Source organism: Choloepus didactylus, chromosome 3, assembly GCF_015220235.1.
Source record: "Choloepus didactylus isolate mChoDid1 chromosome 3, mChoDid1.pri, whole genome shotgun sequence".
NCBI lineage: Eukaryota > Metazoa > Chordata > Mammalia > Pilosa > Megalonychidae > Choloepus > Choloepus didactylus.
The window spans coordinates 206348902-206371097 of NC_051309.1; the positions used below are offsets into that span (position 1 = coordinate 206348902).

General features: G+C 36.6%; 1 protein-coding gene and 1 pseudogene across 2 annotated transcripts in view; both read right to left on the reverse strand.

Annotated features, from left to right (window-relative positions):
- The window catches only part of SLC7A2 (solute carrier family 7 member 2), an 81522-nt gene that overhangs the window by 16849 nt on the left and 42477 nt on the right, over positions 1 to 22196 (reverse strand). For both annotated transcript variants that reach the window (XM_037831227.1, XM_037831226.1), the window contains exons 2-5: positions 9123 to 9513; positions 8563 to 8718; positions 5388 to 5553; positions 4100 to 4233 (exon numbers count right to left, since the gene is read on the reverse strand). In XM_037831227.1, coding sequence (XP_037687155.1) covers positions 4100 to 4233; positions 5388 to 5553; positions 8563 to 8718; positions 9123 to 9498 — 832 coding nt within the window. In that variant the 5' untranslated portion in view covers positions 9499 to 9513. The remainder of the gene's footprint in view (positions 1 to 4099; positions 4234 to 5387; positions 5554 to 8562; positions 8719 to 9122; positions 9514 to 22196) is intronic.
- On the reverse strand, positions 20436 to 20551 carry LOC119530707 (annotated as a pseudogene).

Consider the following 22196-nt stretch of genomic DNA (forward strand, 5'->3'; position numbering starts at 1 on the left):
CAATATCTCTTATGAATATAGATGCAAAATCCTCAACAAAATACTATCAAACCATAGCCAACAGCAAATTAAAAGAATTACACACATGATCAAGTGGGATTTATCCCAGGTATGCAAGGGTGATTCAGCATAAGAAAATCAATTAATGTACTATACCACATTAACAGAATGAAGGAAAAAAACAACATGATCATCTAAATTGATGCAGAAAAAGCATTTGACAAAATCCAGCACTGCTTCTTGATAAAAACACATAGTACACTAGGAAATAGAAGGAAACTTCCTCAACATAATAAAGGGCACCTATGAAAAGCCCATAGCTAACATCATACTTAATGGTAAAAGATTGAAAGCTTTCCATCTAAGATTAGAAACAAAACAAGGATGCCCACTGTCACCACTGTTATTCAACATTGTACTGAAAGTTCTTGCCAGAGCAATTAGACAAGAAAAAGAAATAAAAGGCATGCAAATTGGAAAGGAAGAAGTTAAACTTCCCCTATTTGCAGATTACATGATCCTATATACAGAAAATCCTGAAAAATCTACAACAAAGCTCCTAGAGCTAATAAATAAATTCAGCAAAATGACAGGGTACAAGATCAACACCTCAAAACTAGTAGTGTTTCTATACACAGCCATTGAACAATCAGAAGAAGAAACCAAGAAAAAAATTACATTTACAGTAGCAGGTAAAGGAATAAAAAATATAGGACTAAATCTAACCCAGGATTAAAACAAACAAACAAACAAACAAACAAAAACAAACCTTGTACACAGAAAACTATAAAGCATTGTTAAAAGAAATCAAAGAAAATCTAAATAAATGAAGGACATAGGGTATTCATGAAATGGAAGACTAAATATTGTTAAGATGTTAATTTTAACCAAAGCAATTTATAGATTCAATGCAATTCCAATCAAAATTCCAACAACCTTCTTTTCAGAAATGGAAAACCAAATCATCAAATTTATATGGAAGGGTAAGAGGGCCCTAATGGTTGACACATCTTGAAAAATAAAATGAATTTGGAGGACTCACACTTTTTGATCTTAAAACTTATTACAAAGCCACAGTAATTAAAACAGCATGGTACTGGCATAAGGACAGACGTATAGACCAATTGAATCAAACTGAGAGCTCAGAAATCAACCCTCACATTTATGATCAACTGATTTTTGACAAGGGATCAAAGACCACTCAACTGGGAAAGAACAGTCTCTTCAAAAATGGTGCTGGGAAAACTGGATCTCCATTTGCAAAAAAAAAAAAAAGAGGTCCCCTACCTCACACCTTATACAAAAATTGACTCTAAATGGTTCAAAGACCTAAATATAGGAGTCAGAACTATCACAGTCCTAGAAGAAAACATGGAGAAGCATCTTCAGGACCTTTTGTTAGGCGATGGTCTCTTAGACTTTAGACTCAAAGCACAAGCATCAAAAGAAAAAAGATATAAATGAGAACTCATCAAAATTTAAACTTCTGTGCCTCAAAGGACTTTCTCATGAAAGTAAAATGACATCCTACACAACAGGAGAAAATATCTGGAAACCACATTTCCAAAAAAGGCTTAATATCCAGAATATATAAAGAAATCCTTCAACTTAACAACATTAAGACAAAATGACTCAATTTAAAAATGGGCAAAAACCTGCATAGACATCTCTCCAAAGAAGACATACAAATGAAAGACATACAAATCTGACCAGAAAGCACATGAAAAGATGCCCAACATCATTAGCCATCAGAGAAATGAAAATCAAAACCACAGTGAGATACTGTTTCACACCCATTAGAATGGCTGCTATTAAAAAAGCAGAAAATTACAAGTGTTAGAGAGGATGTTGAGAAATAGGAACACTCATTCATTGCTTGTGGGAATGTAAAATGATACTGCTATTGTAGAAGACAATTTTGTTGTTATTTTAGAAAATTAAGTATAGAATTACCATATGATCCAGCAATCCCACTACTAGATATATACCCAAAGGAAATGAAAGCAGGAGATTGAACAGATATTTGCACACCGATGCTCATAGCAGCATTATTCACAAGTGCCAAAAGATGAAAACAACCCAAGTGTCCATCAACCAATGAATGGGTAAACAAAATGTAGTACATACATGCAATGGAGTATCATTCAGACATAGAAAGAATGAAGTTCTGATACATGTGACAAAATGGATGAACCTTGAGGATGCCATGTTGAGTGAAATAAGCCAGACACAAAAGGACAGATATTGTATGGTTTCAGTGATATGCAATAATTATAATAAGCAAACACAGAGAGTCAGAATCGAGTATGTAGGTTACCAGGAAATGGGGCAGGGATAGTGAACAGGAAGTTAAGGCTGAAAATGTATAGGGATCCTATTTGGAATGATGGAAATATTTTGGCAATGGATGGTGGTGATGGTAGTACAACATTGTGAATGTAATTAACAGCACAGAAATATATATCTGAATGTAGTTAAAGGAGAAATGCTAGGTTGTATATATGGCAACAGAATAAAAAAAAAAATCCATGGAACTGCACTACATAGTGAAACCTAGTTTCACTATAGTGGACTATAGTTAATAGTACAATTATAAAAATGTGCTTTCAACTGTAACAAATGCTCCACCCTAATGCAAGATGGTAATAATAGGGTGGTATATAGGAATCCTCTATTTTATGCATAATTGTTCTGCATACCTGCAAGTTCTCTAATAAAGGAAAAATAAAAATAAAACCTTACTAGGCAAAGTTTTATTTTGTATCAAATTCTTCCTCTCCTGTATGGTAATTCAACTTGGCTTTTTTTCCCTTCTGTTTTCTTAGCTTGATCCATCTACTCTACATAAAATTTCCTGTCTTCTTTCCTCTTTTTTTGAATGCAATTTTATTGAGATATATTCATACACCATACAAGCCATCCAAAGTATACAATCATATGGCTTACAGTATTATCATATAGTTGTGCATTCATCACCATAATCAATTTTTTAAATATTTTCATTACCCCAGGAAGCAAAAGAAAAAAAAGAGAAAATACAAAACATCCTGTGCCCCTTATCCCCCATCACTGACCCCTAACATTGATGTAGTGCATTTGTTACTGTAGATGGAAGAATATTAAGATGTTACCATTAACTGTAGTCCACAGTTTGCAGTAGGTGAGTTTTCTCCCATATACACTCTATTATTAAGTCCTTGTAATAGTTCTGTACATTTGTTCTAGCTCATGGGGGAAATTTTTTATATTTGTGCTGTTAATCACAGTCATCGTTCTCTCTTTTTATTACATAAAATTCTCTGATGAAAAGAGAAAGCAAGAAGTCATGCAAGATGGTTTCCTGTTTCCAGAAAGAAAGGGAAAAAAAACATGGCATACCAGCAACATTAAACGTTTGGGGATAGAATAGCAGTCTTAATCCATTTGAAAATCAATTTATCCAGAGACGAAATGGATGCATGGCAGTCTGTAGACTCTTAAATATGAAGGCTTCAGATAAACATCTACCCAGTACATCTATTTATATTAAACTCTAGTTTCAAAATAAAATATTATTCCTCAGGTCCTTCTAATAAGATTTGCCATTTGAAGTACCCAATCCATGGGCAATTATATGGCCATGCAATGACGTAAACCCAAGGAAGCACTTACAGAGCGATTTTGACATAATTACTTTGTTTCGTAAGATAAAAAGGAAAGAATTACCAAGATACATTTTGTTTAATTAAAAGAGAAAATTTAAGAGTTTGATCATCATTTGTTACTCATTGTGATAGCACTTGCAGATAGAAGGTTAAAGACAGTAATTAACATTAACATTTCTAAAATATTTGACACTTATGAAGTATTTTTCGTATGTTATCTTAGGCAGTCTTTATAACATCTGCGAGGTACTGTTGCTGTTCCAATTTTACCAGTAGGAAAGAGTTTCACTGTTTCTTTTTATCATATTGACCAAGTGTCACAGCTGGTTCTGGAACCAACCCGTTTTACCCCAAATCCCACTCTCTTTCCTCAACTCTCTTCTGTCACCCCTGGGTACTCATACGGTAGAAGGAACACCTTTTCCTTCTACATAGAGCCAAGATTCTGCTCTTACCAGTCGTTGCAATACAGTCAAATCCCACAAATGCATAGAAGCAGGTTGCAGCACCAGCCAAAGTTCCTGCAAAGCCGTAAGGCATAAAGCCACCGGCTCCATAGATACTTGTTCCGTTTTCAGAAGGCGGCTCTCTAAGGAAGAACACAAATGCATCGGAAAGTCATCTTCACAGAAAACTGCTTCTCCTAGTAATCTGTTTCAAACTACATTCTTGGGAGCTATTATGTTCATCATCTCTTTTAAGCTGATGCATATAAAATTAAAACTAAACCCTGACCCTCACCCTGACCTACAGAATGTGTGGCGTCCCCAACAATGGCACCCTCTGGAACCACACCCAATCAGGACCATGAGAGCAGACCCCACGTACAGACCAACGCTGGGGGATAAAGACAAGAAATGTCCTCTTCCTGTGGATGCCTTTTGCTGAGAATTCATTCCTTAACTCATGAATCAAAAAGGCAGTCACTAAGAAGACATTTGAAAAGCTACAGCAAAATTCCCTATGCTTGATATACTGACATTGAACATGAATATTTTATTGTATCAAAAAGTTGCATAAAATCAGAGGTTAATAATTTTTGCCTCATCAGAATAATTACAAACATCTGTAAAGAAAAACATAGATATGCATCACTTCATGCACAGGATATTTCTACAATCTTATTTTACATATACATAGGAGTATGACACTTAAATAAATCTTGGGGTGAAATCTTTATAAAGTATAATTATTTATTTAATTTTTGAGACTATCAGGTTTAACGTGATATGCACTGACAATTCTGCTTATGCAACTAAGAACATTCTCCAAAAACCAAGGCCTAAAAATCACTAAAAGGCTGAAATAATCACCATGAAACTGGGTAGTGGTTTCAAAAGAAGAATGAAAGGATGCATGAACCAAAAATACTCAGGAGTTATTTAGAGGTGGCAAACTGTTGGGCAAAACAGATAAAGTTCTTCCAATGGTTAGGATCTCCCCTTGCTCTTCCCCTAAACCTGGAGCAGAACTTGAGGTTGGGGAACCTGAAGACACGTGGCTTCAAATAGCCGCTCAATAGTGAGCATAACCTATATGCTTGTTTTTGGGCAGGAGCCCGGATAAAAGAATGGTGTAATAGAATAGCCCCTCAAAAGGTCTCAGAAGGAGAGAATTTGAGAACCACTGTTCTAGAAGAAAACTTTCACATATACTCCCTTAAAATGTAACATAAAGCAAAAAAGCGGGCAAATTAAAAATTAAAAAACCTCAAAGTAGGAGGTGAAAAAGCAAATATTTTACCTGGCATGTGCCGATATATTTTTGAGAAACTCTTCACTAATCTTCCAGTTTGCCACATTTCCTTTCACGAACCCGGCAACCATAACAAAAAGAAGGACCAGGATATTAATAGCTGTAAAGACTTTATTCACCCAAGCAGACTCTTTTACTCCAAAAGACAAAAGACCTAGGGAAAAATAAAGAGCATTGTAATTTTTACCTAAGTTCAGGAAAGGCAGTGGCCTTTTGAGGCCATTATATACTTTAGGATATTATTTCACCAGGATTCATATATTTAAATCTCATTTATCCAACTCTATGGCAAGTTCTTACTTAATCACTTTCATTGTGAGACAGTGACATCTAAATACAGAAGGCAGATCACACTCACAGTCAGGATATACCACATTCTCTAATAAACATATAAATCTAATAACTTTGGCTATTATCATCAAAGGTATATGAGATAAAGTAACACTTAATTTTAATGAAATGTATGAAGTATGAAGAAAATAAATTGTGATCTCCTCTCCAAAATTTTGCATGTACAAACTCACAAATGCACACATTTCCATGTCAACAAATACATAATCTTGTTTTTAACACCCACGTAATCTTTTACTATAGGAGTTAGTATACTAATCATTTATAAACAATCAGGTCACACTTAATTTTTTACAACTGTAAATCATTCTTTTATAAAATACAGCATTATTTATTATAATAAAGCACAGCCATCACTTTATACATATATTGTATACTTCCTAATTATTTCTTCACAATAATTTTCTATGAAGTAATACTGTAACAAATGGTATTTTTATAAAAGGCTTTTGATTTATATTGTCAAAATATTCTCCAGAAAGTCTGACCAAATTTAAATTGCCAATTTTTTTTCTATTAGGGGACTATTGCTCATATTGATTTATAAGATTTATTTACATACTAATGTTATAGGGGCTCTGCCTATCAGTATAACACATATTTTTCCCCAGATTATCATTAGCTTTGTTGTTTGATTTTATATATATATATATGAAGGTTTTAAAATGGTATTAATCTGATCTATAAATTTTTCCTTTTCAGTTTCTATCTTTAGAAAGATTTTCCCTAACATTAACCTAAAATCATTCCCCTGTTTCTTTCCAGTGTTTTCATGGTTATATTTATAATATTTATATCTTTAATCCATGTTGTGTAAGATGTGAATTATGGACCTAAGAAAGTTTATTTTTTTCACAATTGGGGAAATAATTGCTATGAAAGGATTATGCCACATATTTAGTTGCTTCCTCCCCATATCTATACCATCATCAAATAAGCAAAGTTTTCCAAGTAGAGATGAAAGAAGTTGAATTTCATTCCTCTACCAGAATAATTCCCAGAATCACATACTAATATTACTATTGTAAAGATATAAGGAAAACTGAAAACTGTATGGTCAGCAAAATTATTGATTATCGAATTGTCTGTTGGGTTAGGACTGCTGCTGGGTTAGGACCTTGGAGAACACAAAGCCACTTCCATGTTTTGAAAAAGTTTTCCAACACTTCACATACCCCCTCTACTGAGATCCTCATCATGCACCAGTAGATTAGACCAATGAAAATGTCATCTAAATTCTGCATATGCTTCCCTTGCATCTTTATTAAAACAATAGAGACATTTGGTGTTACAGTATGAATAAAGATTTATAATAGGAGAGTTTGATCTTCAAAGATTCAAAGAACAGAGTTATCATGTAAGCTTAGTCTACATTTAAAGGACACATGACATTTGAAAGCGTGCAGAACAAATGCTGCCAAAAATGAGTCCTGCCATGGAATTTAACTGTGTCACAGCTACAGGCCTCTCATCAGTTAAGAGATTAAAGCTGAATATTTTAATTTCATTGAAACTATCCCTCAATAAAATATGATAAATGGCTAATATTAAATTTTTACAAGTTCATTGAAACCATGCCTTAATAAAATAAGATGTAAAACTTAATATTAGCAAGGCAGTTAAGAAACAAAAAGAAAAAATTTTCTGTCATCTTTTAAAAACATTGATTCAATGTTTCTTGATATTAGAAGCAAAATGCAGAACATTTTAGACCTATACATTTTGTTCATGTCCCTATCTCTATCACTATATAAAGCATTTAATTAATGACTGACCTTTACAAGGGTAAAGCTATTTTTAAAATTATATAATTTTACAAGTAAACATTTAATAATAGAAAGAAAGAACAGATTACCCAGGGTACCTCAAGTATGAACTGGGAACAAACATGGATTTCATTCTAAGTGCAATAGGAAAAGCCACTGATGAGTTGAAGCAAAAGTGCACATAGGAATGAAATAAAAACAGGAAGTGTCCAAATAACTAAAACAATAAATATAAGGGGACAACAGCAATTAGCTAAGCCTACAAAAGAATGTTACCTCTCATCTGAGTGCTTACTATGTACTAAGAAAGAAGCCTATGAAACGCTATGAAGTAGACATTGCTATCCTTATTTTGTGGATAAGCAAACTGAGTCACGGAAAGATGAGTAAACTGCTCAATGTCACAAATCTAGTAAGTGGCTTATAGGATTGAAAACCTGATTTCTCTGATGCGACTTCTTTTCCTTCTCTAAACCACAGTGCTACGATATTGATGAAAACTGAAAAATTCCAGTGTCAAGAATGTTTGCCTATATCATGTCTACATTAAGAACTATAGGTGGTCTGAATATTCTTCCTTTTCAACCAGATGCCTACAATTATATCCATGCCACCATGAAGGCATGGATAGTGAAACAGGCTTTCTTCTAGAAATGGTATACTTTCAAAAATCCTTAGTTGTATCTCAAGATGAACTAATGTCAAAACATCATGCATTCTTCCTTATTGAAATTTCATTGCCATTCCTGCAAACTTCCAATTAGTATTATTTAATTGATGGGCCTCATCCTATTATTTAGTGCCTTCCAGACGTCATTTACTCAGAAGTGCTATTTCTACCACTCCACACAATTTTGATTTCTTTTGAAACATCCCTATTACCTAAGATAAATGAGATTCCAGGCGGTGATGAAGTCCACAACTCTCCAACAGTAACATAAGAGAACCCAGTCTTGGTAATTCCGGCTCCAAAGTCAGTAGTAACCTATTTTCCCGGGACAATTATTCCAGCTCATCCTGGGGAGAAGCATAATCAGTTTTCTCACCTGCCAGAAGTAATATGAGGCACACAGCAAAAAAGTCTGGATACTCTGCAAAGCCAGTGTAATTCATTTTGAAGTACGTCTTGAAAAACTGACCAATCTGTTTGCTCAGAAGTTCATCGAAGGTGCCACTCCATGCTCTTGCAACACTTGATGTACCTTTTCAAAACAAAAAATATTCAGAGAATACAAGGTTAGTGGCAGAAAATGAACATAACATCTTTTGCAGCTCTATTCTTGGATAAACACAAAATTGCAAATTTTAAACCCATATATATAGATTTATCTTAATTTTATCATCACACCGTAGTAATCAAACATCCCTAACTGGGGAATCGACAGCATTCTATGCATTCAAGAACTATGATTAAAAATTTTTAAAAGGTTTCAAACTCACTAAAAGGTGTATTCTGAGATGAAATGAATTACAGCGTTTTACAATTAGGAGACATTGTAGAGATGAGAAAAATGAGTCAGGGCTGAAACGGCTCACACAGCAGAAAATGAGTGCAGTCTTGCTCCTCTCACTATTCCACACGATTTAGCTGTATTTAGAAACATACCTATCACATAAGATAAAATGAGATTCCAGCCAGTGATGAAGGCCCACAGCTCTCCGACCGTGACGTAAGTGTATAAATACGCAGACCCAGTCTTGGGAACTCGGGCCCCAAATTCGGCATAGCAGAGTCCCGCCATCACCGAAGCCAGCGCAGCGATGAGGAAGGAAACGACGATACTGGGACCAGAATCTGCTTTGGCAACTTCCCCAGCGAGAACGTAAACCCCAGCTCCAAGGGTGCTTCCAACCCCTAGGGCAATGAGGTCCATGGTGGATAAGCAGCGGCATAATTTGGAGTCTTCTAGACTGTCCAGAGGGACGACTTTTCTCCGGATCAGACATCGTGCAAAAGACAGGGCTGCTCTGCAGGGAATCATTCTGAAGAGGGCAACCTAAGGGAGAGAAGGGAGCAGGTGAGCTGAACCTGGAACCATCGTTCTGTCGATCACAGCCCAGCTTCCCGGCACAATTAAGGAAGCTCAATTTGCTTTTCCGGTTAAGCGAGGTTCTGCCCAGAGCTCTATTTTCGTTTCTGGTTAATCAAGGTTAACCAGAGGAGGGTTTGGTAAACCAACGCTGTGAATTCCCTGTAGTTCACTTATACATGTCCCTTTATCAGCAACTGCAACAAAAGGCTTATTTGGAGAGCAGAGGACAAGGAGCCATGAGTGATTAAAAAGATTTGCCATTTTTGTTCATTAACTACAATTTTGTAAGAAATGTCAGTAGGAATATGTTCTAAGAGATGGCTGATGGAGTCCTTGCTACAAGCAAGAGGGTGAATTTCCTCATCTTTTAGGTTTCCCTCTTACTCTCTCTCTGTTTTCCAACCATTCATTCAATTCGTATTTTAAGGCTTTACCTACATGCTAAGGATTGTGCTAGGATTATGTATAGAATGGTGTGTTTGATAGATATGATCTCTGGCTTTAGGCATTTATAGTTTAGCTATTGTCTGGTTGAGGAGGTTCAAATGTTGTCATTACGAATTCTACAAGTTTACCAAATATCTGTAAGCTTCTCTGTTTTCATTTTAAATATTTAATGCAGAGCCAACAGAACCTTTTAGAATGAAACATTCTCCAAAAAACATGCTTGCATTTTCCTAGCTAGAACTGCTATTAAACTATTCTTTAACTATGAATTACTACTAAAATACATGACATATTACTTGAGATTTCTAAATAAATAAGTAAATCCAAAGTCCATGCTGAGTATTAGTATATGTTCTTTTTTAAATGGAAGGAATGAGGTAGACAGAAAGCCCCTTTTGTCCCAGCCCAAACAGCCTAACACTGGGAAAATAATCAGGTTCTAAAACAAAGTTTGGATTTTAATTTTATTTTAGTGAGGAAAAAAAAAACATATACACATATTACAGTGAAAAGTCTAAAACAAAATTTACAAAATTTTTAACAGTAATTACCTTGAAGTGGTAGTTTTTTACTTCTTTATATGCTAATATGTATTTTACATAATGGGTATTACATTGCTATTAAGTATTTCTAAATTATCTGCAATGAATATGTATAAAATGTGCAAAAAATATGACCACAGAGACATATAGCTCAGCAGACTAGGAAATAACTGAGGAATAAGGAATATACTAATATTTGCACATTAGTCAATAAATTGAAAGTATTTAAGCATAAAGATAGCAATACCATGTGTACCACTTATACTGCACATTTATCTACAGATAAATTGAAAGCTAGTCCCTTCAACTTCATTATATCCGTCAGCAATTATATAAATGCATGAGATTATAGCTTAGCATCTTCTCTGAAGAATTTGGAGCTTTCTATCTTATAAAATAAACTTTTGAAGATTTTTCAACCTTGACCTCTGTAAAACAAAACTATTTGTAGAAATCATTTCATTTAAAAATATAAACAAGAAATAGAATACATTTTCTAAACTAAATCTAAATGAGTTGTTGCTCCTAAAAGGAGACATTTCTGGAATGTGAGTGATCTGGGTTTCACATTAAATCTAATAGATGAAGTGAACTCATTGAACATTATTCACACATCAATATATAAATGCATTTTCTCAATATTGCAAGCAGCTAATTTCAAGAATATAAAGAAAAATTCTAAAGAAAAATGAAAATGGGTGAAAAGTTCCTTGATGGTAAAAATAAAGTTTTACAGACCTTCAATATCCTCCACACTACCAGACAGAATGCCAAGCTTGGCATGTCACAAATGCTTTTTGAAAAACTGTGTGAGCTTTTATTTTTATCCTGGTATTGTCACAGTGTTATTTGTGAAATTTCTAAAATTTTAGCATAAAAATAAAAAGAGATAAGCAAGCCAACCAACAAACGAAACTTTCTTTGAAAATAAACACATTTAATATTAACAGTTACCAAAACTAAATGAAGTGATCTTCATCTCTTCAATGTAAAATTGAATTTAATGCACTCCATAGTATCACAGGAAGCAGAACTGTTCACAGAAATGCGTAGCTTTAATGAGATAAGATCTGATTTCTACTGCTTCTTTCCTATTAAAGACGCAAACTATTTGTCCATTTTAAGTGCAGTTAGTTTTTCTATGTTGCTCTGAGGAGATATGACAAAGATGCCATTTGTCAGGTATTCATTTACTTTTAATAGAAAAGCACACGTCAGAAACTCTTCTCAGAACTGACAGGTTACACAACATCATTTGCAAACAATCTCAACTACACACAACCTGATAAAATACTGACAGGAAAAAAGGAACTTAAAAATATATTGGGTCAATTTAGTGAATCATTTTAAACAACTATTTATTAAGTCCCAGCAAGTACAGCATATAGAGTTTAACAGATAAATAAAAAAGACAGCCCTGTGCTTTTGTAAATTATGTTTTTGCAGTGACACACTGATATATAAAAGTAGAAAAACAACAGAGGAATGAGAAAAAAAAGATACGTCTGTCTTATAATAGGGATGCAATTTTATATTTATACATTTTTAAAGTTTTATAAATTCTTATTTTTTAAAAAGGAAAAAGGAAAGGCTCCTTATGTGCAATGGTTATAATAACCTTATTCTTATTTCTAAAAAGTACTTTCATTGATGAAAGAAACTCCATTCATACCTATTCCTTTTACTCAGGTCTGCATCCACTATCTATGCTTGGGGCTCTGGTTTGTTGCCTTAACGACAGATGCATCCTAATAACATGCAGGGATTTTGAAGGTGATTCCTTTGCTCTGGAGGGCACAGACTTTAGGTTGTTTTCCCAGGAGCAGAAGATAGATCTGCACCATCATTTCCACCATCAGCTGCTGCCCTGTGGCCAAGGCTCCATATTTAATATGAATTTACGTGCATGTAATAAAGGAGTGCATATGACACGGAAGACACCTGTGGCCTGGGCCTTATGATATAAAGTCTCTAATTAAAATCCCCACCATGTCACAAATGATTCTCTTGATACCAGAAATAGATATGTATCTTTCTTTAGTAAACAATTATGTTACTAATTGCTATGACAAGGCCCTCTCTAGTGAGAAGGAAAAATATGCACCCATTAGCTTACATGTGATTAGCTATGCCAGGGCCACAAGAGATTGACAATGTGCTCTGCAAAGAGGAAAGTCTTAAATGATGGTAAGTAAGTCTGATGATATAGTTGCATCTCCCTCCACTTCCCGCAAACCTTAAGTATAACACTCTTAAGACATTTAACTCTTGGATGGGCCCCTACTAATTCTTGCCAGCAAGCTAAATTCTTTTTTTTTTTTTTTTTATAGCAAACAACAGATCAGTATCATTTACAGCATCTTATAAAATGCCTTTGAAGGGGAGCTTCCTTGCCAGAACTTTAAGGTCTACAAGATGTATCTAGAAAATTTAATACTGTGGAAAATGAATTGAATGGGGGTGAGGGGAGGGCCTGTGGTTTTCTTTTTGATTAACTGCCGTAACACTGTCCTTCAGGTGGCTGTAGAGTTTCATATTTTCTTTAGACATCATTAGGTGCCAAAGTTCTTGCAGGACAACTTTGATGCTATATGAGTTCTGCCATTTGCTAGCACTGATATGGCTCTTGGGTCCACCATTCCATTAGAGCTATAAATTCCATTCATATTAATTTTTGTTACAAATCTTACAAAGTGTGGGGGTACTTCTGGGTATTTAGGTCCACATTCTATTTTAAGGCTGTATATTCGGTTTTCATAAATTGTCCGAACCCGCAGTGGCTGCCATCTTGCATCACTGTTAATGAAGGCCATGGCCCCTTTTTCCTAAATTCTTCTTTAGCAACTTGGGACTACCTCTTCTGAAAGCTCATCAGTAAAAGTTGCAAAGTTGACACTGCAGAGTTTTAGCGCTAGTAAATCCCTAGCCCTAATGATATGAGACTACCACAGAGCAGACTTCTTCTCAACTCCCCACGGAAATCTTTCCAACTCTGCTAATTGCAGTCAAAAGTCAATCCTAGATTTTCACTTTGGTTCAAAAGGTTAATGCAGCATTTACACAGATAGAAATGAATCTTTCCCTTCTACCCTAAGTAAAGGCCGAGATTTCAAACTTAATCCTCTATATCAGTATCACAGGCCCTGACAAATAAATCTTACAGGAGAAAGGCAGTTATAAGTAGCTGTGACAAACGGTGGGGCAGATGTTCCAACAAAAATTCAACAAATTAACTTGCCCAAATCATACCCAACTTTTCTGTCCTCATTTGAGTTGCTAATGTCATGGTGAGACATCTGTACTTTAAGCTTTTGGACTGATTGGGAAGAAAGTAATGATATCATTTAGAGTTGGGATCTTTGCCCCATTAGGTCCACATTCTATTTTAAGGCTGTATATTCGGGTTTCATAAATTGTCGGAGCCCAACCAGACCTTTTGATTTCACAATCTCTAAACTCAACATCAACTAATTTCTACAACTTTAAAGTTCCAAAATGGATTTTCAAATTCTATTGTATGCTGAATTATTTGGTAAAAGGAAAAAAGATACTAACATAATACTATGGAATTTCTGACTTTTCTCTCATTCTCATTATTTAGTTTTAAGAAATAATTATTTCAAAATTTCTGAGAGAGAAACCAGACTTAGACCTGTGTCTTTCCTAAGGTCATGCAACAAACAACTGACACAGAATTCTGAAAAGTCTGTAAAGGCAACTGGTGCTTCAAAACTTGTGAATTCATTTAACTGTAGCAACCACAGCAATACAGCAGGGAAAGGGCCCACCCACCTAATTATCTCATTCAAACCCAGGTGCAGAACAATGGAAAACATTTTGAGTCCAACTTTTATTTTTACAGTTGGGGAAGAAGGGAAGTAAAAAACTGAGAGGGAAAAAGCAAAGCTCACAGCACCTCTGTAATCAGAGTATTCACACAGTCAGCAGCCACTTCCATGGCCAAAGAACTCGGTGGCACACTGTGGCACCAGGCAGGTCCCCTTTTCCATGAGGTCTTTAGCAATCTTTGGCTAATAAATCAAGCCAAATGCCAGAGGGTACCACCTGTTCCCTCTCCCCCAAGCGGCTGCCAAAGAAGGTATACTATGCTAGCACCGGTCACCCCATACGATGCATTGGGTTACGTTAAGCATCAAGAGGTAGTCCTTCCAAGTTATGTAATACCCATCATTACAATGCAAGTGCACTGCTAAGGAAAAGTGCTAATGCATGTTCTAAACCCTTCTATTTATTCTTTCATGAATTTCCACATTATCCCTGCACGATCAAGACTATTAATGATCTCATATTATGGATGAGGAAACTGAAGCATATGGTGGGACCAAGGACGAAACTCAGGACACCTGACTCTGGAGCCTTTTTCTACTACCACTATGCTACATGCCACCTTACCACAGATCCCCGTCTCTGCTCACCTGCTCACACCTCCTTTTAAGAAAATCTGCTTTCCTCACAGCACTGCCCTCCTACCCCCAAGCCACAGGTAACTGGAACAGAGATATATATACACCTGACCTAATTGAGTTGGGTATAAGCAGTTTTAGATTTTCTTGAAAATCTAAAGGATCCAATGACTGAATTGGTTGGATGATCCCAAGGCTCAGGCTGAAGTTACACAGCCTGGGGAAGACTCAAAACCAAGCAGAAGACAAGAGGGGGTGCAGCAAAAGCGAGGCCGCGGACATTCACAGCTGAGCAGACAAGAGAGACGACCCGCCCGCCCAGCAAGGAGAACACAGGGCGGAGCCACCGGTCAGCGTTGCTGTTCCCCGCGCCCTGCTGTACTTCCTGACGCTGGTTACGCGATATTCTCCCCGGATCCTTTCAACAAACTTCAGTAGTCTCTGCTTCTTGAAACTAAAGGCTTCCTCGTGCAGGTTAAGGGAGGGTTGCTCGGCCAAGACCCACTCCTGCCCCCAACCCTTCAAATTCTCTGCTACTGAGAAACTGCCACTTTTGTTGCATTTCTGCTAACTACTCCCGTTTCCAAGAGCAGGCTTCTGATAGAATAATTTAAATTTAGATGTCTTCTTGAAGAGGTACTCAGAATTGAACATGTATCAGGTCTGCCCTTTACAAACATTCACAGATGCCTGCCCTTTCCATACACCCACAGATACATGCAGCCTCTACCAGAAAGAGGTAGCTTTATGTAAGGCAGAGATAGCTTTATACAAGACATGTATTCAGTCATTCTGGGTTCTTGCTAATTCTGTTTTTCCAAATGCCCACTATTGAGAGGAGCCCTAGGGATGGTAAGCAGGGATCTACAGCACTTTCTAAATAGGTCTAAAACAATTGTTTTCCTCCAGCGAATGATATTAGTAAACCACTAGTACAGCAATTATTCCCTAAACAAGGGCAAGATATGTAAGGAAGCACTGGGAGGCTCGTTCTATCATCCTGGAGAAGGTTTTAAAGAGTTTCCTGACACAGAGAAGATAAGTCTGCCAATATCCTTGCCTTAAGACTTTAATGTAAGTGGGTTATTTTTATTTTTGTTAAAAATGCAAATTTATTAAAAATATTTCCACTGTTTTATTAATTCCACAAATATTTCAGTGCACTCTGCTAGGTACTGAAACAATCATAAATAAAACGGTCGTAATTCCTCCTCTTGCGGCACTTGAAGTTGGTGGGTGGTCCAGACAACAACCTTTAAATATTATACCACAAATGCCTTTGCAGAAGGAAAACAGAGGTGTGAAGGGGGGGGGGGGGCCTTTAGGAAGGGCTCCTAGTGCAGAATTTGGCTGGGGTACAGGGAAGCTTTATGGGAGGCAGCTATGTCTAATCCAAGCCCTGAGGATGAGTTGGATTTAGCCATCTGAATGTGAGGTAGGAAGAAGGGTGTGAGGGTGTAGGAATTATGTGTTCTAAACAGAGAGAGAGGCAACGTGCAAAGGAACAGACACTATTTTGAAACAAGTAGAGTTTAGGGTTTGGGGAGAAATAAAGGTGAATAGAGATAAACAGGGGTCTCGAGTCCAGGCAAGGAGCTTGAACTTTACCCTGAGGGCATTAAGGAATCATTGTAGGACTTTAAGCCAGATACACAGTTTGAGAAATATCTTTCTGCTTGCACTGTAGATAAGGGATGAGAACGATCAAGATTGGAGTAAAGAGGAAGGTAAACAGGCTAATGGAATAACTAGGTACAAGGAACTGTGACCTGTTTTAGCGTAAAGGTAATGGTTTTGAAGAGAAATGGATGAACTAAAGAGCTCTTCAGGAGGCAGAGGATATAAAAGTTGGTGACTGTGGATTTGGGACGGCGTGTAGTGAAGGAAGACTCACAGCTGCTGGACAGCTTATGTGTCCTTCATTCATATAAGGAAGGAATGTGTTAAGGGGAGAAGAAGTCTTTTGACCACTCTGACTTTAAAGTACATGTGAACTGCCAAGTAGCTTCTACAGAGCTCAGGAGAGCAAAGAAGACAGAGAGCACTGAAAACTTTCAGCAGAGAAATAACTGAATGGACAGGATTGCCTAGATAGAAGATGTCCATGAGAGAAGAGAACAAAATACCAAGGATACACATATTTAAGGAACTGACAGAAGATGCCACAAAGGAGACTGGGAAGGAGAGACCAGAATGGTAGAAGGAACCGAGAGAGGTTCTGCCCCAAGAGGAGTGAGCTTTTCAAGAGGATGGCGTGGCCACCAGGGCCAGAAGTTGCTTGGAAGGAAGGAATGATGTCTGCTCTTGGGATTTAGAGACAAGGAAGACTTTGATGACCTTGAGAATCTCTGTAGCATGGAGGGATGTAAGCCAGCCTACAGTGGGCGGAGAGGTGAGGAGTGAAAGCAACAAGTTCAGGTGGCTTTTTTGAGCAGATCGTGAGTGGTGCGTGGGGTCAAAGAGGGCTTTTTTCTAAGAAGAGACTTAATGTGTTTAGATATAGATGGGAAGGTTTCAGTGGAAAGGGAAGGTTGAAAATATAGAAGGGAGAATATATAAAGCAAGGTTTGTGAAAAGATGCGGAAGAATTTAACTCAGAGCTAGGCAGAGATTTAGAATGTAGTAGCAGAAATGGCTCACCTCCCCCCACAAGAGTTACGGAGGAGGACAGGGTGAGGAGAGGGGCAGGAAAACTAGTAGCTTGGTGGTAAGTGGTTGGCTCTTATTTTCTGTTTAAGCACCTAAAATTCTAACTTTATAGGCATATACTTTATGGGTAACAATAAAAGGGAATGAATAAATTAAGTCAAAATGCCTTCAGTATAACATTGTACAAGCATTTTCATTTCGCTTTGTTTGTTTTGACCATTTTAAAATTGCACTCCTGTTCTAAAAATGAACATATAGACATGTAGTAACTTTAAATATATGCCTCTAGAATATAGCTAGAGTTCAATGTTGAGCTCTTTGAACAATCATAAAACTACATACGGTTACATCTGACATTATGTTTTCATGGAGCAAGGTATTCTAGAAAGTGGGCCTTCCAGATTACTAAATTTCTAAATTTCCAACTGAAGGATGCCAAGGAAATCCAGATGACACAGGTGAACCTATGCTCTTGTTGACTCTTTCAATGGCCAGTGCTCAAGAAGTTTCTTTAGTTATTTCTGGGTTAGGAGGTGAATTCCAGATTAAAGATGCTAGAAGTATGTTCACGGATTAGGAGGGATGTTAAGAGTACAAGAAAAATCTTTTTGTGTGAAGGCAAATAAACTGAAAAATAGAATCTTGATTTCCGCTAACCATTCTCTTTACAAACTAAGCCACTGAACTCCTCTCAAGCCACCACCTCATTGTCTCCTAGAAAAGCTACTTAATTTAATTAATTATAAGAATTCAACCACTTTTGTTTCTATGTAAGGCAGAATTTCTTTGATCAAACCGGCAGAAAAGGAATTTAACAAAAAGTCAAATTCATTTTCAGTTCAAGAAATTTAGGTGGAAAATATATTGAATATACCATGGCTTATGGTTCTGCTGCAAAGTCATTTCTTGAAAAACTTGTCATTTTTTAAACTATATTTTTGAATTTTGAAAAGCATGTTCTGATTTGGTATTTTCTAAAATACTAAAACATTGTATCACCGGAGAGTTTTACCAGAAGCATCTTGGCAGATTGCTGAAACATTGTTATTGGTTTAGGGAGGTTTGCAAGTTCATATTGGCTTCAAATAAATCTGAAAAAGACATTTCTATTGGGTGTTCAGAGAAAGCAACTAAAAAGTAGTAGTTTTTCATCACCATGATTCAGAGGCTGTAAAATTTAAGTTTAGAATACACAAACTGAGAAGGATTTTAAAAATAAAAATAACGTGAAATTATGCGGTCCTTAAAATTAAAGACTGACATTCTTGTCACATTTATATTCTACTGATTAATATGCCACAGTTAAAAACAATTTCTCCAACGTAAGCTTTCTTCACTAGACATTTTCTTAATTTTTATAACTTCATTATACAGACTGAATTCAACCTATGAGTCATTCAGTGAACTATCAATTTCTCTGAAAGATCAAGCCTTAAAAGTTTCAAAAAGGAAAAAGGAAATGGTTTCAATGCAATTTCTAGACAAAATCAAGGGGGAAGGGGGACAGAGGCAGGGGGAGAGAGCCAAGTAAACCAGTCATAACTATATATCATGGAAGATGTTGTGCGTAAGGGAAGTCCAGAAAACTCCAGGACACGCAGTGCGGGGGAAGCACCCCCTTCAGACTGGGGCTGCGGCTGGCATCATCAGGAAAGGCTTCCTGGGAAGCTATAACTAATCTGACTTATCATCCAATTATGCCACTCCAGGATTCATTAAAATAAATAAATAAAAAGCCTGACACTGATTGGCTAGTCCTCAGCACAAGAATATAAGAAACCTGACTCCAAATTTATCCACGCATAACTAAGTAGTATCTATCATTTTTAAACTGACTTTGAAATTTTGAAAATTTACATAATCAATTATTCCTTAAAATCAATTATTCAAAAAATCCACTTTTTCCTCTTTTACTTTATTGGGAAAAAAATTCCTTTCTTGAATTTTGTATAAATATTCAACAACAACTGAAGTTATTTCCCTAATAAATATTAACAAATCCTTCAAATAATCAAATTCATCTGTAAAATCTTAATTGCAAATTCCTGGAAAACATCTATTTTTATTTTTAATTTTGAATAGCAATAGCTTAAGTTATATATCATTTAAATTCAATTCATGGAGAACATCTATTTTTATTTTTAATTTTGAATAGCAATAGCTAAAGTTATATATTATTTAAATTCAAGTTATGTCATAATCTAAAAACTCTATTTGGTAATTGTTGATAAATTAGATTTTTTCCAACCAAATGGAGTATTTAAATAGTGTGTGAAGAGGGAGTTCTGCAAAGAATATGGTTTATAAAATCAAAAGTATAAACCATTGTAAGACATGAAATTTAAGCAGAAATTTAAAATAGATATATACACATATATCTACTACTCAAACTTATTCTATTTTATTTTTTTGACAGCCAAGAAGGCACACATCAGGCAAGGGCAGTGCTGGCAAAGCCTTCTCAAGTGCAAGGCCTGCCACTTGTCCAAGGGGCCTCTATTAGGGACGTATTTGACTCCACAGCCATCCTGGATGAGGTGCTTTTCAGCCACCATGACTTCAAATTCATCAGCATCAAACTTGATAAAGCCCCACTTCTTGAGATGTGGATTTTCTGGCAGCCAGGGAACTTGAACTTGACCTGCACAGCACCTTGATCACAAGCTCCTTGTTTTGAAGTTTGGTGTGATGGACATGATGGCTTACTTGGCCAGTGTGGACCCTGGCTGCCGTCCCCTAGGGCTTTCCAAAGGCACCTTTGCATAGCTGTCTGGAGCCTAGATGGGGGAAGGCACGAGGTAAGACAGGACCATCAACAGGAAAGGGCTGTCCCCAAGGTCTCAACAGTCTGCATCCACTATCCAAGGAGGCTGCTGTCTGCAGCCACTTCACAGCCGTCCCCCAGAAGGAGAGAGAGATGGTTGGCTTAACTGGCTACAGACAACCTTGTTTTTAGAAACTTTATTTTAATCTTTTTAAACTAAAAATAAAACCAATTATAATAGCCTTCTTTGCTTTAAAACCTTTATAATGGCTCTGTATGACAGTATAGCAATGCTACAGTTTAGTATTAAAATAAGAAGGAGTAATAAGAAGGAAAATAAATTCTCTTCATTGTCACACTCCTGCTGCTGCTTTGGAAAGAGCTGTTTAGTCTGACTATCGGGCATGCAGCACTCATATCTTAGGCTCTGCATTCCAGCTACATTCCGGATTTTAGGCTCTGAATTCCAGCTATATTCAGGAAACCAGCTTGTATTCCCTAGCCTTGACTTTAAACGATGCTGAGAGAGAAGGTATCATTCTTCATTGAAACCATGCTTTGTAGAGAATTGTAAATGAATTATTTTGGCCAGAGTTTAGTTACTGTAATTTTAAAATGTGTTTAGAAATATTTATACATATCAGTCCACTTAAAAGAGAGAATTATGAAATACAAAAATGAGTTTAACTTGAATGCTTTGAATCTATTTACTTATACTTGAATCTACTCATCTCCAGCCAACTTTCCCAACAACTGTCCCCCTTCAACCTGGGTTCCCTCTGTGAACCGGCCTCAGCCCACCTTTCTAGCCTTATATTTTGCTATTGCCCACATGTATGTTGTAGTCCAGCTGGTCAACCCACTGTCCCTAGATCATGTGCCTTCTTGCCTATAAGGAGGAGGTGTGGTCCAGAATATCTACCTAGTAACAAAGACCTGGGGAGGAGAGAAAAGGGGATTTTTGAGAAGTACTGATATGGAAAATGAATGAGATCTCCTTCAAGAGAGACAACTGAAGATCAAAATTCTTTTTAAATATACTTTGAATATGACCCCTTGAAGAGACTGGGTCCTATGGCTCTTGGGTAAGATTAACATAATTGCTGATACCATGTGCCTTCTAGCTCCCTCTGCCCCCACTGAAGGTATAACTGCTTGTTTGGTGTAAAACAGAAAGTACACATCTACATACCATCACCTCTAAATAGGATTTATTTGGCTTAACATAAATAACCCGCAATTAATCCCTAGACACAAGCCTGACAGAACAAGTCCAGTAAGGACAGCTGAACATCAGGAAAAAGGAAGAGAGAGTTGTAACAGGATGTGAGGTTAAGGACAATTACTGCAATTACAGCAGAGTGTCAGGAAAGTCAAATGCTCCTAAGCAGAACTCGGCAGAATAGTCTAAATAATTCTGCAGAGCTTTTAAAATGAACTCAGTTACTTAATCCCCCAATAGCGACTGAGTTAAAGTCTTTTTGATGCTCTTAATTTTTAATTATAAAATATGTATAAATATATATTTTGGAAATCTTAACATCCCATTTGAAACCGTAGTGGATACTTCTCATAGTTGGCCTAGAAGAAATATTCCCCAGCTCACCTGCACTGCAGAATCCCTTTCATTCCTGGCAGGTAGCCATAAGCTAAGGGCAAGGAGATTTCTAACTTTCAAGATATCCTGCTCTCTTCTGTGCAGTTCGCTTTGCTAGAAGAACTTTTCTTTCACAGAACCCTCCTCTAACTCCTACTCATTGGCTTAATTCTGCCCTAGGAACAAATACTGACAAGTCTTCTCATTCATATATTTCCAAACGG